At 41.1% G+C, this 24,837-nt stretch overlaps 1 protein-coding gene across 2 annotated transcripts in view; it reads left to right on the plus strand.

Moving 5' to 3' along the window:
• CNTNAP5 (contactin associated protein family member 5) overlaps positions 1-24,837 on the plus strand; it is a 1,008,111-nt gene that overhangs the window by 611,781 nt on the left and 371,493 nt on the right. For both annotated transcript variants that reach the window (XM_070476362.1, XM_070476363.1), the window contains one exon: positions 5,778-5,884. In XM_070476362.1, coding sequence (XP_070332463.1) covers positions 5,778-5,884 — 107 coding nt within the window. The remainder of the gene's footprint in view (positions 1-5,777; positions 5,885-24,837) is intronic.

A 24,837-nucleotide genomic window follows, 5' to 3' on the forward strand; every position in this document is an offset into this window, starting at 1 on the left:
CATTGATTAGCTCTAGTAATTTTCTGGTAGAGTCTTTAGGGTTTTCTATGTAGAGGATCATGTCATCTGCAAACAGAGAGAGTTTCACTTCTTCTTTTCCTATCTGGATTCCTTTTGCTTCTTTTTCTGCCCTGATTGCTATGGCCAACACTTCCAAAACTATGTTGAATAGTAGTGGTGAGAGTGGGCACCCTTGTCTTGTTCCTGATTTCAGGGGAAATGCTTTCAATTTTTCACCACTGAGGGTGATGCTTGCTGTGGGTTTGTCATATATAGCTTTTATTATGTTGAGGTATGTTCCTTCTATTCCTGCTTTCTGGAGAGTTTTAATCATAAATGGATGTTGAATTTTGTCAAAGGCTTTTTCTGCATCTATTGAGATAATCATATGGTTTTTATCTTTCAATTTGTTAATGTGGTGTATTACATTGATTGATTTGCGGATATTAAAGAATCCTTGCATTCCTGGGATAAAGCCCACTTGGTCATGATGTATGATTTTTTTAATATGTTGTTGGATTCTGTTTGCTAGAATTTTGTTAAAGATTTTTGCATCTATGTTCATCAGTGATATTGGCCTGTAGTTTTCTTTTTTTATGGCATCTTTGTCTGGTTTTGGAATTAGGGTGATGGTGGCCTCATAGAATGAGTTTGGAAGTTTACCTTCTTCTGCAATTTTCTGGAAGAGTTTGAGTAAGATAGGTGTTAGCTCTTCTCTAAATTTTCCTTGGATATTAACATGGTCTCTCTTGCTCTTGTATTGGGAATGTGTTGATTGGATCATAGAGACAGAGAGAGAGAGAGAGAGAGAGAGAGAGAGAGAGAGAGAGAGAGATGGAGCTGGTAGACCAGTTGGCTAATAAACACAGATGAAGAGATGCTGTTGACTCAGACCAGAGTGGTGGCAGAAGGTGATGAGACGTAGTCAGATGCAGGATGGAGTCTTAAAGCAGAATCAGAGATGCTTGCTTGTCCCTGAGATGTGGGCTATGAAGGAAGGAAGGGGGAGGCTTGCAAGTGTTGAAGTCTGAACAGTGGTAAGTGTGGAGTTGCCCTCCTCAGATAGTGAAGAATATGAGTAGTGAAGCTGGGGTCAGGAGTCAAGGTAAGCGATCAGAAGTTCAGGTTTGGACATGCAGTTGGAAACATCTGATGGACACTCAAGTGGAATTATGAAGCAGACAGCTGGATTTATGGGTCTGGAATTCGCAAGAGAAGACAAAACTCAAAATATAAATTTGGCATTAAAAATAAAGATATTTGCTATGACTATTCTCAGTAATCTGATTTTTTTTTAAGGGAAACCAATAATTCATATTGATTCTGTGAAACTTTCTAAATTGCAAACACACTGACTGCTTTTTCCAAAACTCGTGACCTGCTCCAGCTAGAAAGCAGTACCTGGCCTCAGGGAAAGCTAAGTTAGGGAGAGAATCACTTTGATCTTTCTCAAGGAAAATGGCAGGGGACCTTTGTTCTTCACAATGCCAATGGGGAGAAAGTGTGTTTTGCAGAAAATATGCTTGCCAGGATGCTTGAAATGGGACTCTAGTCTTCAAGTAGATCAATCTCTCAATATTCTGTAAAATACACTCTTATTTGAAGCCATTTATTTAAGGATTTCCCCTGCTATGCATCTTTAAGGAGAAATTTTTTCCCCCTTCATTTCTCGCTGTGAACAAGGAAGCACGCTACCAAACGACCGTGAAGCCAGAACCATATACCACTGGAGGCTGGATGGGACCGTCAGTGAAGTCCACGGGCCATCATGGAGGGACTCGTCCTCCAACTTTATCTCTTACCTGCCTTGCTTCCAGCCCCAACCAGCAATGATCTTTCTCTTTTGGAAGAAGTTTTGATTTGGGTGGAAAATATACATTCTTATATAAAACTCATATATAACTTTTGTCCCTGATATATTGTTTTTTCCTTCTTATATTTCTAACTCACTTCTGCCTTTCCATCAACTCTTTCATTCAATCCCCTTCATATTATGTACAACATTCTCCTATAAAGAGGCACACAGCTTCTGATGCATCTGTCTTGTCCTTCAAGTCTTTACTGGCACACATCTTGATGCTTCTTTGGGCTTCCAAAGAGTATGACATCAACAGTTGTGTTTATGCTGAAAGCTGTGTTAAACATCGTACCCTACAGGAAGGCACATCCATCGGATTCAGCTGTATATGAAATATCATTAGGATTTTAGAAGATAGCTACTCAGAATGATTATCTCTAAGCAATTTGAATTCACCACCTTACACCTAAGATTGTAACTGTCCTCACATTTAATGAGTTCTTTTCACATCTGTAGTTCCGCATTGACCTCTTTCTGGGTTCACGTCTTAAGTGCTCAGTGTATGCCAAGTAGAGACAAAAAGAAACAAAACACCAGTTAAAATGAACTGATTAAAGAACAAGGAGATTACACTACTAAAACTGCCCTTTTTAAATAAGCAAATTGGGGTTATACTTCTTTTATTTTGCATGTCTACTTTACAAATGGGTTTTTCTAATCACAGTGTGTGTTGAACCAAAATTGAACCAAGCTCAAAGGCAGCCCTGTAAGTATTCATTCATTTTCTTGCTTGTTCTAGGAATATTAGATTTTTTCCTTTCTCTCTCAGAAATACATCAGTTTTGAGTGACCATAAGCAAATGAATTTCTAGCCTAAATATTTGTTGGTAAATTGAGTTTATGAATGCTGCAATACGAAGTCTGTGGGGATTCCCATGTGGTACAGGAGTAAAGAACCTCCTGCCAGCATAGGAGATGTGGGTTCGATCCCTGGGTGGGGAAGATCCCTGGGAGATGGAAATGGCAACCCACTCCAGTATTCTTGCCTGGAAAATTCCATGGACAGAGAAGCCTGACGGGCTATAGTCCATGGGGTTGCAAAGAGTGAGGCACGACTGAGCATGCATGCATGCGTGCACACACACACACACACACACACACACACTCACACAGACACACACACGCAGACCCCACGAGGTCTGTGTGAGGCTTTTTGCATATGTTCAAAGTAACCAGGTTGTTCTTACAGTTTTCCATAAGATCTCTCTCCCTACGTGCCCAGGGTAGCCTGGAAATCTTAGAGTTTTAAAAATATTTAAAGTATAAAATTATAAGGAAAAATGTGTTCCCATTTCTGTTTGTATTTATAGGATGTGGTTTTATAAAAAAGTTAAGGTTGTTAGTTGGAAATGTGAGAGTCCCACTCAAGCTACCCTGACTAAAATTTTGGTTTTCCTAGAAAGATCTTGGGTTGTCTCACAGAATCTAAGCTAGATTAAAGCAGCCAGATCCTCAGAAAGGTCAAGGATTCAGCCTCATCTTAGAAACACAGGGATACACCAATGACCATTGTCAGGATGCTCTCCTCTCTTTTCTTATGCATTCTGAAACAGCATTTTTCTCTCTCTCTCTTTCACTGCAGATAAGCTTTCTTCTCATGGCTGAAAACATGGCCAATGAGAACTTCTGAGTTTTTTCTTTTTTGCTTCGGTCATCAAAAAAGGGGCTGATCTAAACTTTCTTGGTGCCAAAACCAGAAGAACGATAGGATAAATATCTCCTGATCTGGCTTTGCTCAGCTTTCCATCTTTAAGGCAATTAGCTTCTTGTTGGCAGAGGGAGAGGAGCAGTAGTACCATTATTTGTCACTCACGGACGCTGACTGTGTGAGTGTGTGTGTGTGTGTGTGTGTGTGTGTGTGTGTGTGTGTGTGTGTGATGGGGGAGGGCAGTAGGACCGGCTGGGTTGGAGCAGCTGTAGAGATGCCATGTAATAGTTTGAGCGTCTTAGAGGGGACAGATCTAGAGAAAGCCACCCTGCAGAGCAGCAGTGCCCAGAAGCGAGGAGGCTCTGGGGGCAAAGGAAAGCGTGTGGAGGCAGGGAGGCCTTCAGGCTCGCCATCAGGGCACAGCCGGAGGCGGAGGGTCCCGCGTGGCTTTGGCTTATGAGGACACTGAGGCTTCGTTTCAATTCCCCACGGCACAAGGTTAGTGGAGTTGGCGGCAGAAACATGTGCCAGTCTTGAGTAACAATACTTTCTTTTCTTTCCAAGCTACCTGGGTGTATGGGACCCAGAGGGAGGGTAGAATTTGGAATAGTCAAGGGCCCAGTTTTTGGTTTATTTGTTGATCGGTTGGATTTTGTGATCATGTTCTAGAGCAAAATTACTGCATCCCATTCCCTCCCTTTCCCCCCCTGTTTCTAAGCCATGGCTGGGTACTGTGGACTTATCAATAAGCTTTTCCAAAACATAAACCCTACTGGCACAATTGTGTGTTTGCTGTAGGGAGCAGAAAATTTCTAAAAATATGTCTGAACACAGGCAGGAATATCAGTTTCTGGGCTTTGAAATAGTCCTTGCTGGTAGTTTTCGTACTTACATAGGACATTTAGGGTAAGTCATCTTAATTTTTCTTGCCCCACGTTCTTAGATGCTCCACCATGAATCCTTTTGTTTGTTATACCATGTCTGTAATTTCACCATGTGTATCCTGTCCCTGGTGAAATTTGTGAGACTACTCTTCCCATAAAGATTGTTTTCAAACATTTCAGTATTTATCATGGCTTTTTCTTTTATTTGTTAACATGTTGAGAACTTGCCTGGTTATTTTTTAATAGCAACAGTGGCCGCGGTGTAGAGAATTTAAAATGCGTGTGTAAGACTTGAGGAGAGTACCCACAGACACCGTGTACAAAGGCTGAGCTGGGGCTTTGTCCAGAAGGAACGAGTGCTGCCTTCACTGCCGTTAACCAGCTGGCACTTAACAGTCGTCCTCCTAGTTATTTTTCAATATAAAGTGTTTGCTTTATTTCACTGTGGCTGTGCTTCATATCTTGAATTTCTACTTAATTCAGTCCCAGTCTGTTATAATCCTTCTGCTAACTTCATTTGTAGTGACTTTTTGATAGCCTGTTAATATTAATTATGGCAACTTTCCTAAGAAATCTCATGTAGGAAAAGTACAGGGATTCATCATATCATTGTGAATAGTGACAATTAGTACATATAGTTTTTATATTTTTATTTTTATGTTTCTTATTTTATTTATAGTTTTTATATTTTTAAATACATCCTTGAGAAAGAGGCATCTGAGTGTGATTGCTGGGTCAAATTACGTGGGTGCTTCAGAAAGTTTCTAAAGTGTATGGTGAAAATATTTTTCAAAATGATCATACTGTTTTCGATATAAGTAGTTAAGGCCTCATTTTAAGGGTGTTATTGGCTCTTTTAATAATTATAGAGTTTCCTTCTATGTTAACTGAACATGTAGCATCTATTCAAATTTCATGAGTATTTTAAAATAGGTTTCTGTCTGTCACCCAAAAGAGAAGCAGGAGGATTATGACCTCAATTATCTGCCCCTTTCCCCTTACCTTTAAACATGTAAAACCTTTCCAAAATGCAGAATTACAATCTTTGTCCATTTTATTCTATGGCAAATGAAAACCCTTACACATTCTGACTATTTCAAATTAACTTTTAAGTCAATGAAAATGTGCCCCAGTGTTGAAATGCTTCATTTAATTGCCTAAATCAGCCCCGAGCTGTCCTTTTGCCAGTAGAACCGGGCACTGTGAAGGACGCTACTTCTGTGGTGAAGTTGTTGTCTTATGTTCACATATTCAAGTCTCACTTAGGCATAGTAGTGTAGCCGGCTGACTCTCACCACTAACTCATTCAGTTGAGTATCAGACATCCCTCCCCCTTATTTCCGCTGGTTTGGTTCATTTAATTTGGTTTTGCTCCGTCTCCCACCAGGTGCTTGCCGAACTACTGCGAGCACGGAGGAACCTGCTCCCAGTCCTGGGCCACCTTCCACTGTGACTGCAGCGACACCGGCTACGTTGGGGCCACCTGCCACAACTGTGAGTAGGCTTAGGGTTCCCCAGAGTCTACTGCAAAAGTCCCAGATCCCCCATTCTAGGGCAAAAATCCAGGAGTGCCAGGGATGGTGTCAGAATGTTAATATGGTCAACATAGGGTGGGCACTTTCTATTCATGCATTCGTTGTGTGTTTCCTGAGAGGCGAGTCTATGCCAACACTGTGGAGAGCATGCAGGATGCACTTATACAAAGCCATGTCATTCTGGAGCTCAAGCTTTGCCATGAAGACAGACAGAAAGTGGGGTAATTGTTGAGCCAGAGACAAGTCAAGGTGCTGAAGGCATATAAAGGTGAGCTTTGAAGTCAACTGCCTTGTCTAACGGGCTCAGTTAGGCTGTGCAATAAGGAACCTGCATCTCAGTAGCCTAAGTAATTAGCAGGTGAGTCATGCCTATGTTACCTACACAGCACAGGTCTACAGGGGACCAACTCCTCCAAAGGCGTTCTCCTTCTGGGAGGCTGACAGAGACTTCATCATCTGGAATAATGCTACGGCAGGAAGAAGGAAGCCCAAGAAAACATGTGCTTTTAAAAGCTTTTACCTGGGACTTCCCCGGCAATTTAGAGATTAAGACTCCATGGTTTTACAGAAGGGGTGCTGGTTTGACCCCTGGGAGTGCCAAACATTACTTCTGCTCGTATTCCATTGGCCAAGCAAAGTCATGTGGGTACCTAACGTCAGGAGGGGAGGAGGTCTCATCTCCCCATGGGATCTGAGGCGACAGAACTCGCAGGTTGCTGATAAGCGCTGACACTGCCTGCATGCCCAGGAGAGGGAGGCTTCAGATGGGAGGTTTGAGCTGACCCTGCAGTAGGGATGTGGTAGACAAGAGAAAAGAAAAAGGAAACTGAATCTGCAGTTATTTGGGGATAGCTGGAGAATGCTGACAGTAAGTAGTAAGAAAGGAAGCAGAAACTGAGGAGGCTGGGGTGCGCAAAGAAGGAGGAGTGAGGAGGGAAGAAGAAAGGAAGAACATCAGTCCTGACGCCCATCATTTTATATTCTCGTCAGGGTTATAATAAAAAACACACGTTGAAATAGAGAAGGTTTGGCATTTGGAGGATTATTTGTAAGCTGTACGACGTGAACGGAAGTTTAACTGACAAAGATATGATTGGAAGGGGAATTCCCTGGTGGTCAGTGGCAAAGAATCTGCCTGCCCATGAAGAAGATATAGGAATTGCAGATTTGATCCCTGGGTGGGAAAGACCCCCTGGAGAAGGAGATGGCAACCCTCTTCTGTATTCTTGTGGGGAAAGACCCATGGAAAGAGGACCCTGGCAGGCAACAGGCAGGTTACAGAGTTGGACGTGGCTGAGTACGCACGCATGACTGTAAAGTGCTGGCTACAGCTGGAGGAGACTTCACAGAAAATGTGGACTTTGAAGCTGACTTAGAAGGTAGACGCGTGGGAGAAGGGCCTTCTAGAATAATGTCAGAGCCAGGCCAAGGCCGGAGCTCTTCTCAGGACCACAAGGGGGCTGTCCCCGAGGGCCTGATCTCACTGCTGCTGCCGCTGCGAAGTCGGACTCGTGTTTCTTAAGCCTCTGCTTTACCTGGGGCGGCACGCAGGATGCAGGAAGGGGAAGGTAATTGCCCGCTGGGCTAGAATCAGACTCCGGTCCAGGATGAACAGCATTGGTGCTCTCATCCTTTAAGACCCCTCGGTCATTCTATGGCCTCTTTTATACCTTGGAATTGAATATTCACCAGTGATGGTCATAGAGGAGTCCAAGCAAATCAGAGAACAAATAGCCCAGTGGCCATCGTGGGATGATGTCACTGCTGTTAGTTGTCTGTGAAAGAGAAAAGCACTGCCTGGATTTATAATGATATAACTTTCTTAAAACTTTCTGTTTAGATATTTGGAATAATGAACACTGGACTGAGAGAGATTAGATTTAAATTTGACCAAGCTCTTGCACTTGAACAAGAAGATAATTTTAACACTCCAGAGCTCAGTTTTCTCATGGATCCTGTAAAGGAAAGCGAACTAAATTGCTTCTCAGCCTTTTGGCTAAGATCAAGTGTAGTATAGAGGCTTCCCTGGTGACTCAGTAGTTAAGAATCTGCCTGCCAATGCAGGAGATGCAAGAGACGTGGGTTTGATCCCTGGGTCAGTCAGATCCCCTGGAGTAGGAAATGGCAACCCATTCCAGTATTCTTGCCTGAAAAATTCCATGGACAGAGAAGCCTGGTGAGCTACAGTCCATGGGATCACAAAGAGTTGAACGTGATGGAGTGTGCACCAAAATCTTGGAGACCATTTTAAGGCTAAAATTGCAAGATTTTATTTGAGATTCTCAATAAATACAAAATCTGTAAGTGTTGAGTCTGGTTCCAGAAATTCATCCCTAAAGAAAAGACTGTAATTGTACAGATACGTTATAGGACACGTACAAGATTGTCCAGTCTACTGAAGTGCTGCTGTGAGAAGCTCAGAGGCAGTCAAATGGCCATCAAGTTAATAGTGAGATGCGATGAGCCTGAATACTTAAGTCAGAACTATCCAAATATCTGCCAAGTCACAGGGTAAGACTCCTAAGATTTTTAAAGGTTATTCTGTTCACTTTCAGCAATATTTTGTAAGTCCATCTCTAAAGATGTTCTCCTCCTTTAAATGTATCCATCTATCAGGCTAAAAATAGATTTCCAACTTTATAAAAGTAGTGTGAACTTGAAAGTCGATGGAAGTGAAGTGCTGATTTTCAAAGGAACACTGTCAAAGTTGATGAGCAGGAAACTGAACATATCAAGCCTTAAAAGTACCATTCCTTATTTTAAGTACCTTCCAATCTTCCTTTCTGTAACATTGCTCAGTGTCTATACCATTGGCTGCAATGCTACTAAACGCATTCTTTCCCTCTGGGCCCCCAGCCAGGGCGGATCAGAGGTGCCTGGGTGGCTGTGAGATTTGGCACACATACCTTGGATGTCTGTTCATTTTAAGAACTTTCCTCCTCTGACTAATCCCTCTTCTTCCTCCAACTGGGTGAGAAGCACTGTTTTGAGTCAGATTTGAGTTGACTGAGTAAATCAAGCCATGCTTTTCTGTCTTCATAAAGCATGTGCTCTGAATGAGGCACATCAGAAATGAGATCTGGTAAAATACCGGAGACAGGTAAAAGCAAAACAAACAACTTCACAACCCAGCTCCTGTGGAAGTAGTAATGTCCTTGCTCAACAGGGGTTTATTTTCTTGAAACGGTCATGCATAATCAGAACATTTTTGAAATGTTCTGAAATGTGATGAAAGACCTTCACATTTTAAAAACATTTCTAATGATATTAAAAACGTAATTCCTTGACTACTGGTCTTTTGTCTTTTCATTCTCTTCAGGATTAGCTTGGTTCCTCATTCTTGGTGCATCCCAGTAAATGTGAATCAATAGGGCTGACTTAGGACAGAGAGAATTTGCTTCTTTCTGTCTAGTTTTGTGGCTGACAGAGGGATCTGGCTTAATGGAGGGCGTGATGAACTCTAAGGAATGGTACAATGGGAATTCTCAAAGTCTTTAAGCATAGTAGGCATAGTATTACAAGTAGATATGTCATGATTCCATTTCAGTTTTCTTTCCTCTTCATCTGATGAAGCATAGAGAACTTAAGCATGCAAATTTTGTGACTTTTCAAACACACTTTGTTCAAAACTTCCTGCTTAAGAAGAGTTGATAAGTATATGGACATTTCCTTCCCCATCTGTGGCAGGGTCCCCATAGGACGAGGAAATGTGAGATCAACATTTGTCCAATAAACTGACAGTAAACATTATTATCTCTGTAAGTTGTTTTGGTTAGCAGTTTTATCCTCAGAGTTGTATACTATTCACCAGAAGGATGACTGGAAGTGACTAGTATTTTCAGTCCAGATTTATTTTTAAATTTATTTTATATTGAAGTATAATTGCTTTAGAGAATTTTGTTGTTTTCTGTCAAACATGAATCAGCCATAGGTATACACATGTACCCTCCCTTTTGAACCTCCCTCCCATCTCCCTCCCCATCGCAGCCCTCTAGGTTGATACAGAGCTCCTGAGTTTCCTGAGACACACAGCAAATTCCTGTTGGCTGTCTATTTTACATATGGTAATGTAAGTTTCCAAGTTACTCTTTCCTAGACTCATCCTCTCCTCCCCTGTCCCCATGTCCATAAGTCTATTCTCCATGTTTATCCATTGGTGCGCTATAAGTGAGTTCTTCAGTACCCTTCTCCTAGAGTCCATATATGTGCTAGAATATAATATTTATCTTTCTCTTCCTGACTCACTTCACTCTGTATAATGGGTTCTAGATTCACCCACCTCATCAGAACTGACTCAAATGCGTTCAATCCAGATTAAGTCTTGGCAGCCCACCCACTGATCAGATCTTCGTCACCAGAGACAGTTACCATGGTTATTGGTTTTCTAAAACGTCCAAGCTTAGAAGGTTGTGTAATTGAAGCCAAATTGCTGAGTACTCAATGTATTAATATAGGTCTGTCATGATGTATTATGAATCCAAGTTAAGATTAAAACGAAATTTGGTTATGGGAGCTTAACACATAGATCAATCTACAATGCAACAATAAAGGGAGATGGATACCGTTATTATCTTCATCCTATAGAGGTGCACAGTGCAGCCCAAAAGTGTCGCTCACAGTGACAGAGCTGTTTATAGCAAACAAAGGAGCTGGGGTTGGAATGGAGGTACTCTGACTGGGATGTAAGACGGATCCTGTATCTTATTTCTTTTCTCAAACAATAAGACATTTTGAAAACCTCTTTATAAGAACTTAGTGATGGGACATTCATGATGTCCTTAATATTGCTTGACACCAGTAGAACATCATGATACCAAATAGAAAACTCAGCCTAGAAGACTTAGAGGGGAGAACAGTTTTATGTTCTAGAATAATAATGAAATCATTCTGGAAGGAAATAGGATAAGTTAGCACTTGAAAGACGGCTCAAATTAAATACAAGGATGAGGGAAGCCTATTGAAACCAGATTGGCAAGAGCCAAGATGTGATGGTAGAATATCTATAAACTGTGATTTGGGACAATGTATTTATTTGTTGGCTCGAGAAAGGGAAAATAAATAGCTGTTTTCATTCATTGCTAAAGCCCAAATGGTGTTCCTATAAAGCACTTTCCCCTAGGGGAAATCTGAGATCACTTCCCTTTATTACCAAAGCTTTTCACAAGTTATTGCAGTATCTATAAATACCACTTTAATGACTATATAATAAATAGCCTATTTAATGACTTTGTTTTTATTCAGCCATTTTAATCTTTTTTGGGGGTGGGGGGTGATTAGCCCTGTATTGTTTCCGAATATTTATTATTATAACCAACCCCACAGTGGACTTCTTTGTGCCTAATAAATTTTAACCTCACATTTTTTTTTTTTTGTTTTCTTGAACTGGCATAAGAATGGCATTCTTGAGTCAAAGATGATGAATCATTTTAAAGGTCTTGATTCATATTTCAACCTGTTTTTCTAAAATCTTGCTACAGTTTATACTCTGATCACTATTTTTTGAGATATCTTATTTCATCTTCTAAACCAGAATTGTTTACTATATGTTATAAAACCATTTTTCATGTGTTTTTGCTAAAATATTTGTATACTGAAACGGAAATTATTATTGACCCTCATGATGAATTCTAGATGGAAGAAAAAGAGGGTTTTTAGGTAAATTACAATAGGAATAAGATTGTCCCCACAGAATTGTATTTAACTATTCAATAATAAGTACCTTTTTAAAACACATCTGATGTCAGTAACCACACAATGGACAATTGCTCTCATATTAAGCAGACTCAGTAAGTGATCCAAGTACTTACTTCTCATCTTTCTTATGTTGCCTAATGAGTGGGGCCATCCTTGATCTTCTCAGCACTTTTGTCTGATCACATTCACACAGCCCCTTTGCAGGGTCTCTCTATGCCTTCTCGGCCTTTGCTAATCCTGTTTCACAGTGTAGCGCCTCTGACATCTTAACAATACCTCCAGTGTTCACTTTTCAGCTTGGCAAGAGGATGTCAGCTTTCTTCCTCTCCCAAGCTTGATGTAGTGCCTCTCCCTTTGGGCAATCAATAGCCAGATATTGATTGGGAGCATATCAAGTCATCTGGCTATCAGCCTCTAAGGTAGTCGTTACAGAAGGATAACACTTTAGCTGCTTTAGCAGTAGGTAAATGGTCCTCTCACTACATGATATTTCATAGTTGAAACAAAAGGTTGGAAGAGGGTAGGGGGTTCTGCTAATAGGAGTTTTACTTACAAGCAGGACTCATATCTCTTAGCTCAGATCAACTCATATTCTAGTATTCTTCATGTTTTCTAATAAGATCTAAAGAAAAGTCATCTCCATGCTTAACTCTGAATGCCCGCAGCAAGTGTTCCAAGATGTAACTAGATATCTAACATAGAAGAAAAAGAAAAAAAAAAAAAACCAGTAATGAATCATTGAGTCCACACCCTGCTTCATTTTATGACACTAACCACCACCTTTGGTGTCACAATTTTTATTCATATTAACTCCTCTGCGGTGATAATAAACTCCTTTAGGGAAGAACTGTGTCTTGCTTATATTATACTAACCATATTCAAGGAATTTGTAATATGAAGGGCATATCATGTAATTGTTGAGACAGACAGTTAAACAGAAAAAAAGATAATTTTTTTCTGGAAATGGAAACTCCATAAAGACAGGATAATGTCTGAATCTTCTCGAAGTCCCCAGTCTTTGGTCTAATCTGTGACGCATCATAGATATCTGCTGTTTGCTGTACACACAGACAGATAAATCAGATAGGTGCACACAGTAATGGGGAGTTACTAGGGTGAGGGCACTGTCCCTTTCTGGGGGAGGTGAGAAAGTTTTCACAATAATTGACACTTGAGCAGAAGCTTGAAGGATGAGAAAGAAAAAGGACAAGTTGAGGAGACAGAGATATGTGAAAGTTCATGCAGCAGAAAGGATGATGAGATGCTTAGGGCAGCTGGAATCTAGGGTGAAATGGAGAAAGAGAGAGGCAGGGTTTGCAGACAGAAGAGAAGACAGGTGATTCATTGAAAAGGAGCTTGTTTCTCTGGTGAGCACCTTGAAGCCAGCCATGGTGTTTTGATTTTGTTTTCATACTGAGAATTAACTTGCTAATAATTATTTTGTTGTTGTTGTTTTACTTATGAGTTTCTTCTTGGGACTCTAACTGTGACGGTATTGTAGAGCATGCACTGAAGTTGGAAGACAGCTTCATGGCCGGGTGTCAAGGTACAAAGCGGGTATGTGTTGGGTGCAAGGGAGAAATACAATGCTATTTGCAATTGTGTGAGCAGCAAATAATGAGGGTGAGAACAAGCTGGAAAGAAGGGACCCTACTTGAAAGGCTTATCTAAAGTTGGATCAAACAGACTTGAAGACAAATCAAATCAAATACAGCAGAGAGAAGGCGGACTTTTACCTTTGTAACTTGGAAGACTTCATGAATGAAGGATGTGGTGACTAAGTCCCCAGGTTGGTCTGTGCCTGACAGCCTCGCATCAAATCCAGTCTCTGCAACTTACAAGATGTATAACCTAGGGCAAGTTATGTGAGCTTCATGTGCTTTAATGTCCTCATTTGTGATATGTGGCGAAGACTAGCAGCCGCCTCATGGAAGTATCATGAGGCTTAGATAAAAGAATCCCCATGAAGTATTTAGCCTGGTGCTTGGTAAGTGCAAAGTTTCTGATCATCTGAACAGAGAGAGGACATGGAGACAGAGGGGAAGACTTCGCAGATGCCGTCCTCAGTTCAGTTTGGGACGTGACATTTGCCCGGAGCGATGCTCCCAGTGCAGCGGCACCCAGATGTCCCAGAACCAGGTTGTCCAAGGGGAAGGTCAGAATCACTGGGTATATAGTTGTTGAAGCCTTTTGAGTAGATGGAGTCAATCAGATATTGCTCAATAAATCTGGTACCTGCAACGTAAAACTTCACTTCCAAGACTTTTAAGGGTCTCAAGAAGACATGCAACTGAGACACAATTAAAGAGGGAAGCGTGAGGAAAGAAAGGGGGAGAAATAAGAAAAAGTGATAAACTAAAAAGCAGAAGCGAAGTGTTCTGAGACTAGATAATAAACGGAAATATCCAAGTGGTGCTCCCAAGATTACTTCTTCATCATGGTGAAGGGCCATAGCTGAATGACCCACTGGATGTTTAAATAAGAAGTTGGAGAAAAACACAGCAAGTGAAAGAAAGACACCATGTTTTAAAGTTTATTTTTAACTGATCAGTTGTTTATTGAACTATGGTTGATTTGCAGTGCTGTGTTAGTTTTAGATACAAAGAAAATAATTCAGTTACACATGCACACACATGCACATATTCTTAATAAGATTCCTTATTCCATTATAGGTTATTACAAAATATTGAATATAGTTCATGTCTATGGCCATACCACCCTCCATTGCCCAATCTCATCTGGCACATGGTTCCCTGTGCCATACAGTAGAACCTTGCTGTTTACTTATGCACAGTAGTGTGTGCATATCAATCCCAAACTCCTGATTTATTCCTCCTTCCTTACCAAAGGGTAACCTTAAGCTTGTTTCTCTGTCTGTGAATCTGTTTCTGTTTTGTAAATTAGTTCATTTGTGTCATTTTTTATATTCTACATATAAACAATACCAAATAACATTTGTCTTTGGTTTGCTTCACTTAGTATGATCATCTCTAGGTCCACCATGTTCCTGCAAATGGCATTATTTCATTCTTTTTTATGGCTGAGGAGTATTCCATTGTATATATGTACTACATCTTCTTTGGGCTTCCCAGGTAGTGCTAATGGTAAAGAATCTGCCTACCAATGCAGGAGATGCAAGGGATGCAGATTCGATCCCTGGTTTGGGAAGATCCCCTGGAGAAGGAAATGGCATCCCACTCCAGTATTCTTGCCTTGGAAATCCTATGGACAGAGGACCTGGTGGTCTATAGTCTATGGGTTGCAGAAGAGTCAGGCATGACTGTGCAACTCAACACACACACAGCCTCTTCTTTACCCGTTCACCCGTTGATGGACATTTAGCTTGTTTCTATGTCTGGGCTATTGTAAATAGTACTGCTATGAACATAGGGGTGCATGCGTCTTTTCAAATTAGAGTTTTGTCCAGATATATGCCCAGGGGTGATATTGCTGGATCATTTTTGGTATAGCTGGACAACTCTATTTTTCATTTTCTTTAAAACCTCCATATTGTTCTACTGTTTGGCTGCATCAGTTTACAGTCCCATTAACTTTGTAGGAGTATTCTCTTTTCAGGAGAATTCGTTGCTTGTTAACTAAGTGTTGTCAGGATTCAGGTGATTCAAAATTGTTATGTGCCATTGCAATGATTTTCCTCTCCTTCATGAGGAAGGACTGATAATAAACAAGTAATTCCATGCAGTCATGTGCTTGAGTCTGATTGCAAGGTGCCTGTTAGTCTGTAAAAAGGGAGATCCGAAGATACTGAACTGATGTGAAAAGCTTGTTGGAGGAGCGACCAGGCCCGAACACAAGGACTGGGCTTGGTAGGCAGAGAAGTCTTAGGAGAGTGTTTTTCAAGGGTGAGAATCAAAGGGCTGATTTGAAATAAGGATGCGCATCGACCGTGTTTGAGTTTCACTCAAGGCACAGCCTAAGGCAGGAGAGAGAGCGTTCACTGCGCTTCTTGTACCCGCACTTACATCCGGGGCAGTTTACACAGTTCGCCTCACTCTCCGAGGCGCCGTCACAACCTTAGCCCTGAGCGTGTTGGGCTGTGACTTCTTGAAACAACAGGGTCTTCATGTGTGCCGATCTCCTGACCAGAGATTCTTCTTATGCTTCCTCTGCTCCGGCAGCTTTGTCACCTCCTGCGTGAAGCCTCCCCAGATCTTTCCCAGATGCTGCTTCTCTTTGCCCCTTTAGCACCCACACTCTCACACATCATTAATTCCACCATATCAAATGTAAATACCTAGTTCCTAGTTTTCTTCCTAAACCGTCATTTTTTGTTTGTTTGTTTGTTTATATCTCGTCCCTACTGGCTGAGAATCAATGAATGTAAACATTTAAAAAGATCACTGTGGTAAAAGCAGCATAATGTGAAACATGCCACCTTAACCACACTTGACGGAACAGCACCACGGTGCTAAGTGCAGTGACGTATCCACCTCTAGGATTCTTCACTTTCCTCAACTGAAACTGTACCCACTGAATATGAACTCCCCACCCCCCTCCCTCCCCTCTGGCCCCTGGCATCTACCAGTGTATTTCTGACTCTATGAACGTGACTGTTCTATGAACCTCATAAAAGTAGAATCAAACAGCATTTGTCTGCACTACAGGATATCAGAATGCAGTTTTAAAGTTAGCTTAATATACGCCCTGCAGACATACTGTACCTTCTGTCTTTCCTGTGCTACGCAGTAGTTCCTCACTGGTTATCTATTCTATACATGGTAGTGTATATATGTCAGCCCCAATATCCCAATTCATCCCACGCCCTTCTCTCCCCTTGATGTCCACCCATTTGTTTTCTACCTCTGTGTCTCTATTTCCACTTTGGAAATAGGGTCATCTGTGCTAATGCTTAAAGCCACAAAGCTGGTGGAAGTGGGATTGAACTCAGTTTTAAATGATTCAAAAGCATTTCCTTATCACATTCAGACATCTCTGGGGCTTCCCAGTTGGTGCTAGTGGTAAAGAAACCATCTGGCCAATACGGGAGACATAAGAGACATGAGTTCAATCCCTGGGTCAGAAAGATCCTTTGAAGAAGGGCCTGGCAATCCCCTCCAGTGTTCTTGCCTGGAGAATCCCATGGACAGAGGACCTTGGTGGGCTACAGTCCATAGGATCACACAGAGTCAGACACAGTTGAAGCAACTTAGCATGCACAAGTGGAATAAAAAGCATGCTTAAATATTTTAAGGAACATGGTAGGATTATAAACAAACAGAAATGAAGACTTCTGCTTAGACAGGAGGAGGAATGAAGGTTACATATTCACCTCAGATCGATTCTCTTCCTTTTGAACACATCATTAACAATTTAAGTTTCCCACAGTCATTTCCTCCATGGTGAGTTGTTTTATTTGGTCTTTCCTTTCTCTTTCTCTCCGTCTTTCCCTCCACCTCCCCTCCCCTCATTAATTGAAGCCGCAGTAAAGCTAACTTCAAATGCTTACATCGGTTTGACAATGTGCAAAAAAATGTAATCACAAGATTTGACTTTATTCCAAACCCTTAGAAGCAACAAAAGATCCCCAAATATGAAAGTAGATAATTAACTGGGGATAATTTAATTGTTGATCTTGTCTTTCTTTGGAAACCATTGATATTTACTTTGAACACTGAATGGGAAAAATGTACATCTATTTCTAATGTATTTCAATCAGCAAAAGACTAACTGCCATAGAAATAGAAAGCTCTGGTATATCTCATGAGTTAGAAGTAATCTGGACTGGATAGATACATATTAAACTTAATATATGAAGAAACATTTTCCATCTGTGCCTCAGACAGATCTATGTTATATTTATAGCTTTTTAGTCTTGGACAAGTTATTTACCATTTTTCAGCCTCAGTTGCTTGATCTTTAAAACAATAAAACCTCATTTAGACAGTTACTATATAGATTGGAAGCAAGGGATGAAAAGTATCTTGCATAATATTTGGGATCTGACATTTCCATGTTAAATGGTATCTGTTATATGTGTAAAATTATGTTTGTGAAAGTTTCGGTATATTTTTCATGTAAGTCGTTGAATAATGTGTGTTCCTATGATACCAAACCATAAGGCTATAAAACACCTTTTACACTGTAGTTTGCTGAACAGGTGTCAGAGTCTGGCACGTATGTTGCCATTGGTGAAGTTATAACAGACGGACAAACAGACAAACGTCCCGGAAAGAAGCCCAGTCTCGGCTCAGGAGGCCTGAGTCACATCTATCTGTCATAAATGACCTTAGGCAAATCACATATTTCTTGGAACCTATATTCTTCAGGGGTGCAGTGTTGATTATCAGGGATTATACATGGTCACTATGAAAGAAGCTTTGATTGGCTCCAGTTGTATGGCTTGGAACAAATGTGTTGACTTCCCATCGTGTGATGTGGTCACACTTCACAACAGTTTGTTATTATACTGTAAAATTTCTATGTCTCACCTTTGCCATTTTCTGACGTTCTAGCTCAGATTATATTTGCCCATCTTTATCTTGAAAAGCAAAAAATAATGGAAGCTTGAGGGGTATGAAGGTCTCAGATGTTTCAAGCTCTTGCATACTTCCATTGAAGCTTGTGGTTGAGCTGAACTGCTGTGGTTTTTATTTGGAATGAATCAGCTAAAAGAATAATAAGAGTAATGAGCAATGAGAGACTGAGAGAAAGTGTGATTGCTTAATATAGTTTACCAATTCTGTTTTAAATAATAGAGTGAGGCTGGACTTTAAATTGTCATGAAAGAAAGGATTTCTCAGTGTGCTCAGTTTGAATTTTCTGGACATATTTCGCATATGTAATTCAGAGATAAAATTTAGAAAATATCCCTTTATCCATTAAAATTCTGTAATGCGATAACACTGTGACCTGTGGCAAGCAATTTCACTGATTTGATCCCTCCTTGTGCCTTATAACAGGAAGAGAATAGGCTCTGTCCCTTACTGCAGCTGGAATAAGCTCGTGGATCAGTGGGCGTGGATCCCTTTGACAAGTCTGAGTCTAATCCTTCCTCACAGATCCCTTCATCCTATACACTTACATCATTTTGTTCCCACGACGACCTTGATGAGGACAGAGCAAGTATTCACAGAAAGGGCCCAAGAGTAATTTAGGATGGAGAGCCCAAGAATGTTCAATGATAAGGCAAGCAGGGCTCAGACCTGGATGTTCTTATTGTCTCTGACTTGGTCAGTGTGAGTATCCTTCAAAACGTTCTCCAGTTATACCGTGCTCCAGACAACCTGAATTATTAGTGAAATCCTAAGGTTGATTTAGCATTTTTGTTACTTGGGCTTCCCTGGCAGCTCAGACAGTAAAGAATCTGCCTGCAATGAAGGAGACCTGGGTTCTACCCCTGATGGGGAAAATCCCCTGGAGGAGGGCATGCTAGCTGACTCCAGTATTCTCGCCTGGAGAATCCCATGGACAGAGGAGCCTGGAAGGCTGCAGCCGTGGAGCTGCCAAGAGTCAGACATGACTGAGTGACTGACACTTTTTTTTTTGTAACTTATTTTCTAAAAGAAATTCTGAGTCTGTTACTGCTCAACTTCATCCCCTATCATCCCCATTATCTCACTGATAAGATCCCTGCTTCTCAGTTCTAGTAAGTGTGCCTTCTCATCACATGGCACCCTCCTAAACCCCAGGAGTTTCAACTGCATTCCCGCATGGGTCAGGTTATATTGGTGCTCACTGACTGTCCGTCCCTTAAATGCCTTAGATTCTTTTTAATTTTTACTGACATGCAGTTGTTTTTCAATGTGTTATTTTCTGCTTACAGCAAAATGAATCAGTTATACACATACATCTGTCTCCTCTCGTCTGAGTGTCCTTCCCATTTAGGTTGCCACAGGACATTGAGTAGTTTGTCACTCCATCTTTTTTTTTTAATGTCAAATGTGTTATTTTATTTTTATTGAAGTAGAGTCTATGTATAATTTTATAGAAGTCTCACTCCTTTCTTTAGACCCTTAACTTTCTTCCTTGCTTTTATTCCAGATCATTCTTTATCCTGCCCTAGCACTTTGCCTGAGGAACTTTCATGTGCTAAAGTGGCTGCCATAATTGACTTTTTGGTCTTTCTTTGGCTCCTTGAAGTCAGGCACTTCAGGTTTTCATGCATCTGTGCCCGAGACCGAGTGCCGGGTCAGGCACCCTACACACGAAACAGGGGCTGAGTGAACGGAATTCTGGTTTTCAACTTGTTGGCACTTCCTTAAGGCGTGGTTGTATATTTTCTGCGTTGAGAGGAAGCAGAAAACAATAAACAATCTGATACGCCCACGGCAACTGTCAGGCTTCCTTTTTAATTGCATGGAAGAACTGAGGCTCCTGCTTTGAATTCAAAGCACATTTCTTGAAGATCCCCACATCAAGTCCCCTGTTAGCTCTCAAACTGGCCAGTAAATCATCTTTCTGTCAGCACAGTTATAGTGCGTGATTTTAAGATACTAGCTGAAACGGAATGTTTGGATAAGTAAATATATGTTGAAAACATAAAACGAAAATAAAGCTGTCCATCGTCATAGCAGGACATGTAACTGAGTTTATTAGTCTGTCAACAGTAGAGTTGTCAAAGTCAATTTTGGCAGCGCAGATTTCCTGCTGGCAGCTAATGTGATGATGAGAACCTTGGCAATCACCCCCTCACTCCTGTCTCTCTGATCCCACGGCTGTGATGACTGGAAGAAGCAGCAAGTGAATCTGTCTGCTAACGTCTGATTTTATTGCTGCGTGTTGTCTAAATGGGCATTCAATGGAGTAATAGTAATATAACTTGCAAACTGGGATCCCTGGCACACACAGGCTGAGGAAGGACCCACGCTCTCATGCTTCTACTTAAAAAAGTCTTGGGTCCAATAGCATCCCTAGGGGATTGTGGAAAGAAGTAGAAAATAAATGTGTTTAAACACACTTCTTATGGAGATGTATGAAAAGAAAATTGATTTTGAAAATTAGCCTGGCTTGAGTTCAGGTCTAGGTTTTAGCAATGATTCACTGAGTAACCTGGGGAAAATTAATCAACTTCTCTGAACCTTGATTGCTCATTTCTAAGTGGAGAAATAATATCATCTGTGTCTTGGGAATTTTTGATGATGAAGTAAGAGATTGCATCTAGAGCATCAAGTGTGGTGCCTTTGTAAGTAAGATACACTCAGTTTACTTATTCTGCTTCTTCAGTCCTCTACACTTTTGCTTTTTCTGGTCTTTTATGGATAAATTTTAGATTGGTAACAAATACTGATTTCTGTTTGGAAGGGACCTTTTAGTACAAGTCATTTTCATATGTTATGTGCATCCTTCCTCAAGTTGATGCTTTAGAAACAAGTTAATTAATACATCTTGCCTCTCTGATGGCTGGAAGGTTTCTCTTAGATGATGAAATCTACCTTCTTCTAACATTATGTGGTTAGTCTCTGTTGTATTTGCAATGACCCTATCATAGGCAGCCTGCCAGGTAAGGTCTCCTTGCACGGTTTCTACAAGTCCCCCGAAGAATAGGACATAATATCATTTTCTCAGTTTCCCAGAATAAAATAAGATGTTGATGGTGTCACAGTTCTTGAAATCACTGGATTCCAGGAAGTACTTAGGTAATAATCAGAGCAAGAATGTGCTTTAACTTAGTTATATAATTGTATATAATTAATATGTGTATTGGAGAAGGAAATGGCAACCCACTCCAGTATTCCTGCTTGGAGAATCCCCTGGGCAGAGGAGCCTGGTGGGTTATATAGCCCCCGGGGGTCACAGAGAGTCGGACATGACTAAGCCACTGACCCAATGTATGTGTACTTTTCATTCTTATAGTATAATCGTCATTGGTCTCCAAGTTAGTAAACATAGGTGATTCTACAATCTGTTCTGGCTGCTGTTATGTTAAGATTTATTTGAGATGTTTATTTTCATTTAGCATGAAGTCTAGTAAATCTCCCCTCTTCTCAGATCACCCTTCCACACAAAATATGTTTACATCAGGCATTTATAGATAAGTATCTACTCTGGGTCCACCAGGATTATACTAAAGCAACCTGAAGGTTCTATTTCTGTTCTCAAGATCTTTAAAACTAGCAACAATTGTGGATGGGAGCGGAAAACTCTATTACCCACTCAAAAAATAACACAAGGCTATATAGGATCAAAGAATAAGCTGAATAAAGTTAAAGACAGAAATACAGGGACAAGGCACGCAGGGCAAGATGAGACAGGATGAGAGGGAGAGCTCGGTGGCGCTGCATTTGAGCAGAACCTGGTCTCTCGGTGAGATCTGTACGCAGAGGAGGCGGGCACAGTGAGGATACAGGGTGAAGGGCAGTGACCGCGCAAGCTGGGGTCAGAGGGATCATGATAAGAAGCAAAGCCGGTACCAGTCGGGCAGCATCCCAGCGGAGAAACAGAACCAGGAGGAGGTAGATATTGAGAGATTTCTTACCACAAAATGGTATATGTGAGTGAGGGAACTGGTCTGGCAAGTCTGCGGTCCAGGGCAGGCAGTCAGGAGGGGCGGGCAGAATATAGAGCAGGAGCTGAAACTGCAGTTCTTGGGCGAGATTTCCTCGCCTGGGAAGACTCTATTCTGCTCTTAAGGCTGTTCAACTGATTAAAGCAGGTCCATCCAGGTTTTTCAGGATAATTTATGTTACTTAGAGTTGGCTGACTGTGGACTTTCTTCATATCTACAAAATACCTTCACAGCTATGAGGGCTATAGTTCAGCTTATTTGACACATAACACAGACTATTCCAGTCTGCCCGTTTGTCAGTGCTGTACCTGTATTCATCTCTTTAACCATATTTCGTTATTCTAGTTATGCTTCCATTTTTTTCTTTGTCTTTAGAAATGTCTGTCTTGTACCTTCTGCTTTTCTTTTTCTTCTTTTAACTTGAGGTTTCGTTGATTCGGGCTTCCCAGGTGGTGCTAGTGGTAAAGAACCTGCCTGCCAGTGCAGGAAACATGAGACATGGGTTCGATCCCTGAGTCGGGAAGACCCCCTGGAGGAGGGCATGACATCCCACTCCGGTGTTCTTGACCGAAGAATCCCAAGGACAAAGGAGCCTGGGGCGCTACAGTCCATAAGGCTGCAAAGAGTCAGACACTGCTGAAGCAGCTTAGCAAGCATGCACGCATACTTGGTTTACAGTTTATAGTTGCTTGCTTCTGTTGTTGTTCGGTCACTCAGTTGTGTCTGACTCTTTGAGACCCCGTGGACTGTAGCATGCCAGGCTTCTCTGTCCTTCACCATCTCCTCAGGTTTGCTCAAATTCATGTCCTTTGGTCAGTGATACCCTCCAATGATCTTATTCTCTGTCGTCCCCTTCTCCTACCTTCAATATTTGCCAGGATCAGGGTCTTTTTCAATGAGTCAGCTCTTCACATCAGGAGGCCAAAGTACTAGAGCTTCAGCTTCAGCCTCAGTCCTTCCAATGAATATTCAGGACTGATTTCCTTTAGGATTGACTGGATTTATCTCCTTGCAGTCCAAGGGACTCTCAAGAGTCTTTTCCAGCACCACAGTTCAGAAGCATCAATTCTTCGGCACTCAGCTTTCTTTATCGTCCAACTCTCATATCCATACCTGACTACTGGAAAAACCATAGCTTTGACTATATGGACTTTTGTTGGGAAAATAATATCTCTGCTTTTTAATATGCTGTCTAGGTTAGTCATAGCTTTCCTTCCAAGGACTAGGCATCTTTTAATTTCATGGCTGCAGTCGCCATCAGCGTGATTTATGAGCCCAAGAAAATAAAGTCTGTAATTGTTTCAATGTTTCCCCATCTATTTGCCATGAAGTGATGGGAACAGATATCATGATCTTCGTTTTTTGAATGTTGAGTTTTAAGCCAGCTTCTTTTACTCTCCTCTTTCACCTTCATCAAGAGGTTCTTTAGTACCTCTTTGGTTTCTGGGATAAGTGTGGTGTCATCTGCATATCTGAGGTTATTAATATTTCTCCCAGCAATCTTGCTTCCAGCTTATGCTTCTGATGTACAGCAAAGTGATTCAGTATCTCTCTCTCTCTCTCTCTCTCTCTCTCTCTCTATATATATATATATATATATATATATATACACACACACATATATATTCTTCAGTGATTCACAATATATATGTTCTTTTTCATATACTTTTCCATTGTGGCTTATCACAGGTGCTGAATATAGTTCTCTGTTCTATACAGTAGGACCTTGTTTATCCATTCTGTATGTACTAGTTTACATCTGCTAATCCCAAACTCCTAATCCCTCCCTGCACTGGCAACCACAGATCTATTCTCTATGTCTGTGAGCCTGTTTCTGTTTAGTAGATACGTTCATTTGTGTCATATTTTAGATTCTGCCTGTAAGTGGTATCATACGGTATTTGTTTTTCTCTGTCTGACTTACTTCCCTTATTATACTAGTTACACTTCTGCCTGACATATCACCCTTCTGCTCCACACGACACAACTCTCCTGGCCGCAGTTGGCACCATTCAGGTCTGTGTAGCACCTTAATGGTAAGACTCATCACAGTGTTATCCTCATCAGCGCCTCCGATGTGACTAAGGTGCTGAACATCTGACAGTTCATGCAATCAAAGCAGAACTCTGCGTTTGTCTTATATACTTGCTTTAAATATTATTTGATGAACATAATTTTCTCTTGCCTTTGGGTTCAATCTTGGGTAAGAATTCTTGGAATTATTTTCTCACTCATGGGTGATGCATTCTTATGATTCCTTTTTATCACAAAATATATACCCAGTACAAGAATTTAAAAATCCCAGGTTAAGATGGGCATCAATACTTCAATTTTCACTGAAAGGTGAGATTCTAAAAGGCTGGTGGCAGCTGAGGACGTGTGGAAAGGTAAGGGACGTATGGAGGAGCACAGGTTGTTGCCTTTTTCTTTGCTCAGTCGAATCCCATAAGTGGGTATTACAGTTTGTGTTTCTGGATAAATAGAGCAGCTGATTCTTTTTAAAAAGAATTTTACTGGAATATAATTGCCTTACAAATTGTGTTGGTTTCTACTGCACAGCAAAATGAATCAGCTGCATATGTATATATGGCTGATATGCATACATAGATATGTGTGTGTGTATATATACACACACATAAATATATGCAGTGCTAAGTTGCTTCAGTCGTGTCTGACTCTTTGCGACCCCGTGGACTGTAGCCCACCAGGCTCCTCTGTCCATGGGATTCTCCAGGCAAGAGCACTGGAGTGGG

Source organism: Odocoileus virginianus, chromosome 13 (assembly GCF_023699985.2).
Source record: "Odocoileus virginianus isolate 20LAN1187 ecotype Illinois chromosome 13, Ovbor_1.2, whole genome shotgun sequence".
NCBI lineage: Eukaryota > Metazoa > Chordata > Mammalia > Artiodactyla > Cervidae > Odocoileus > Odocoileus virginianus.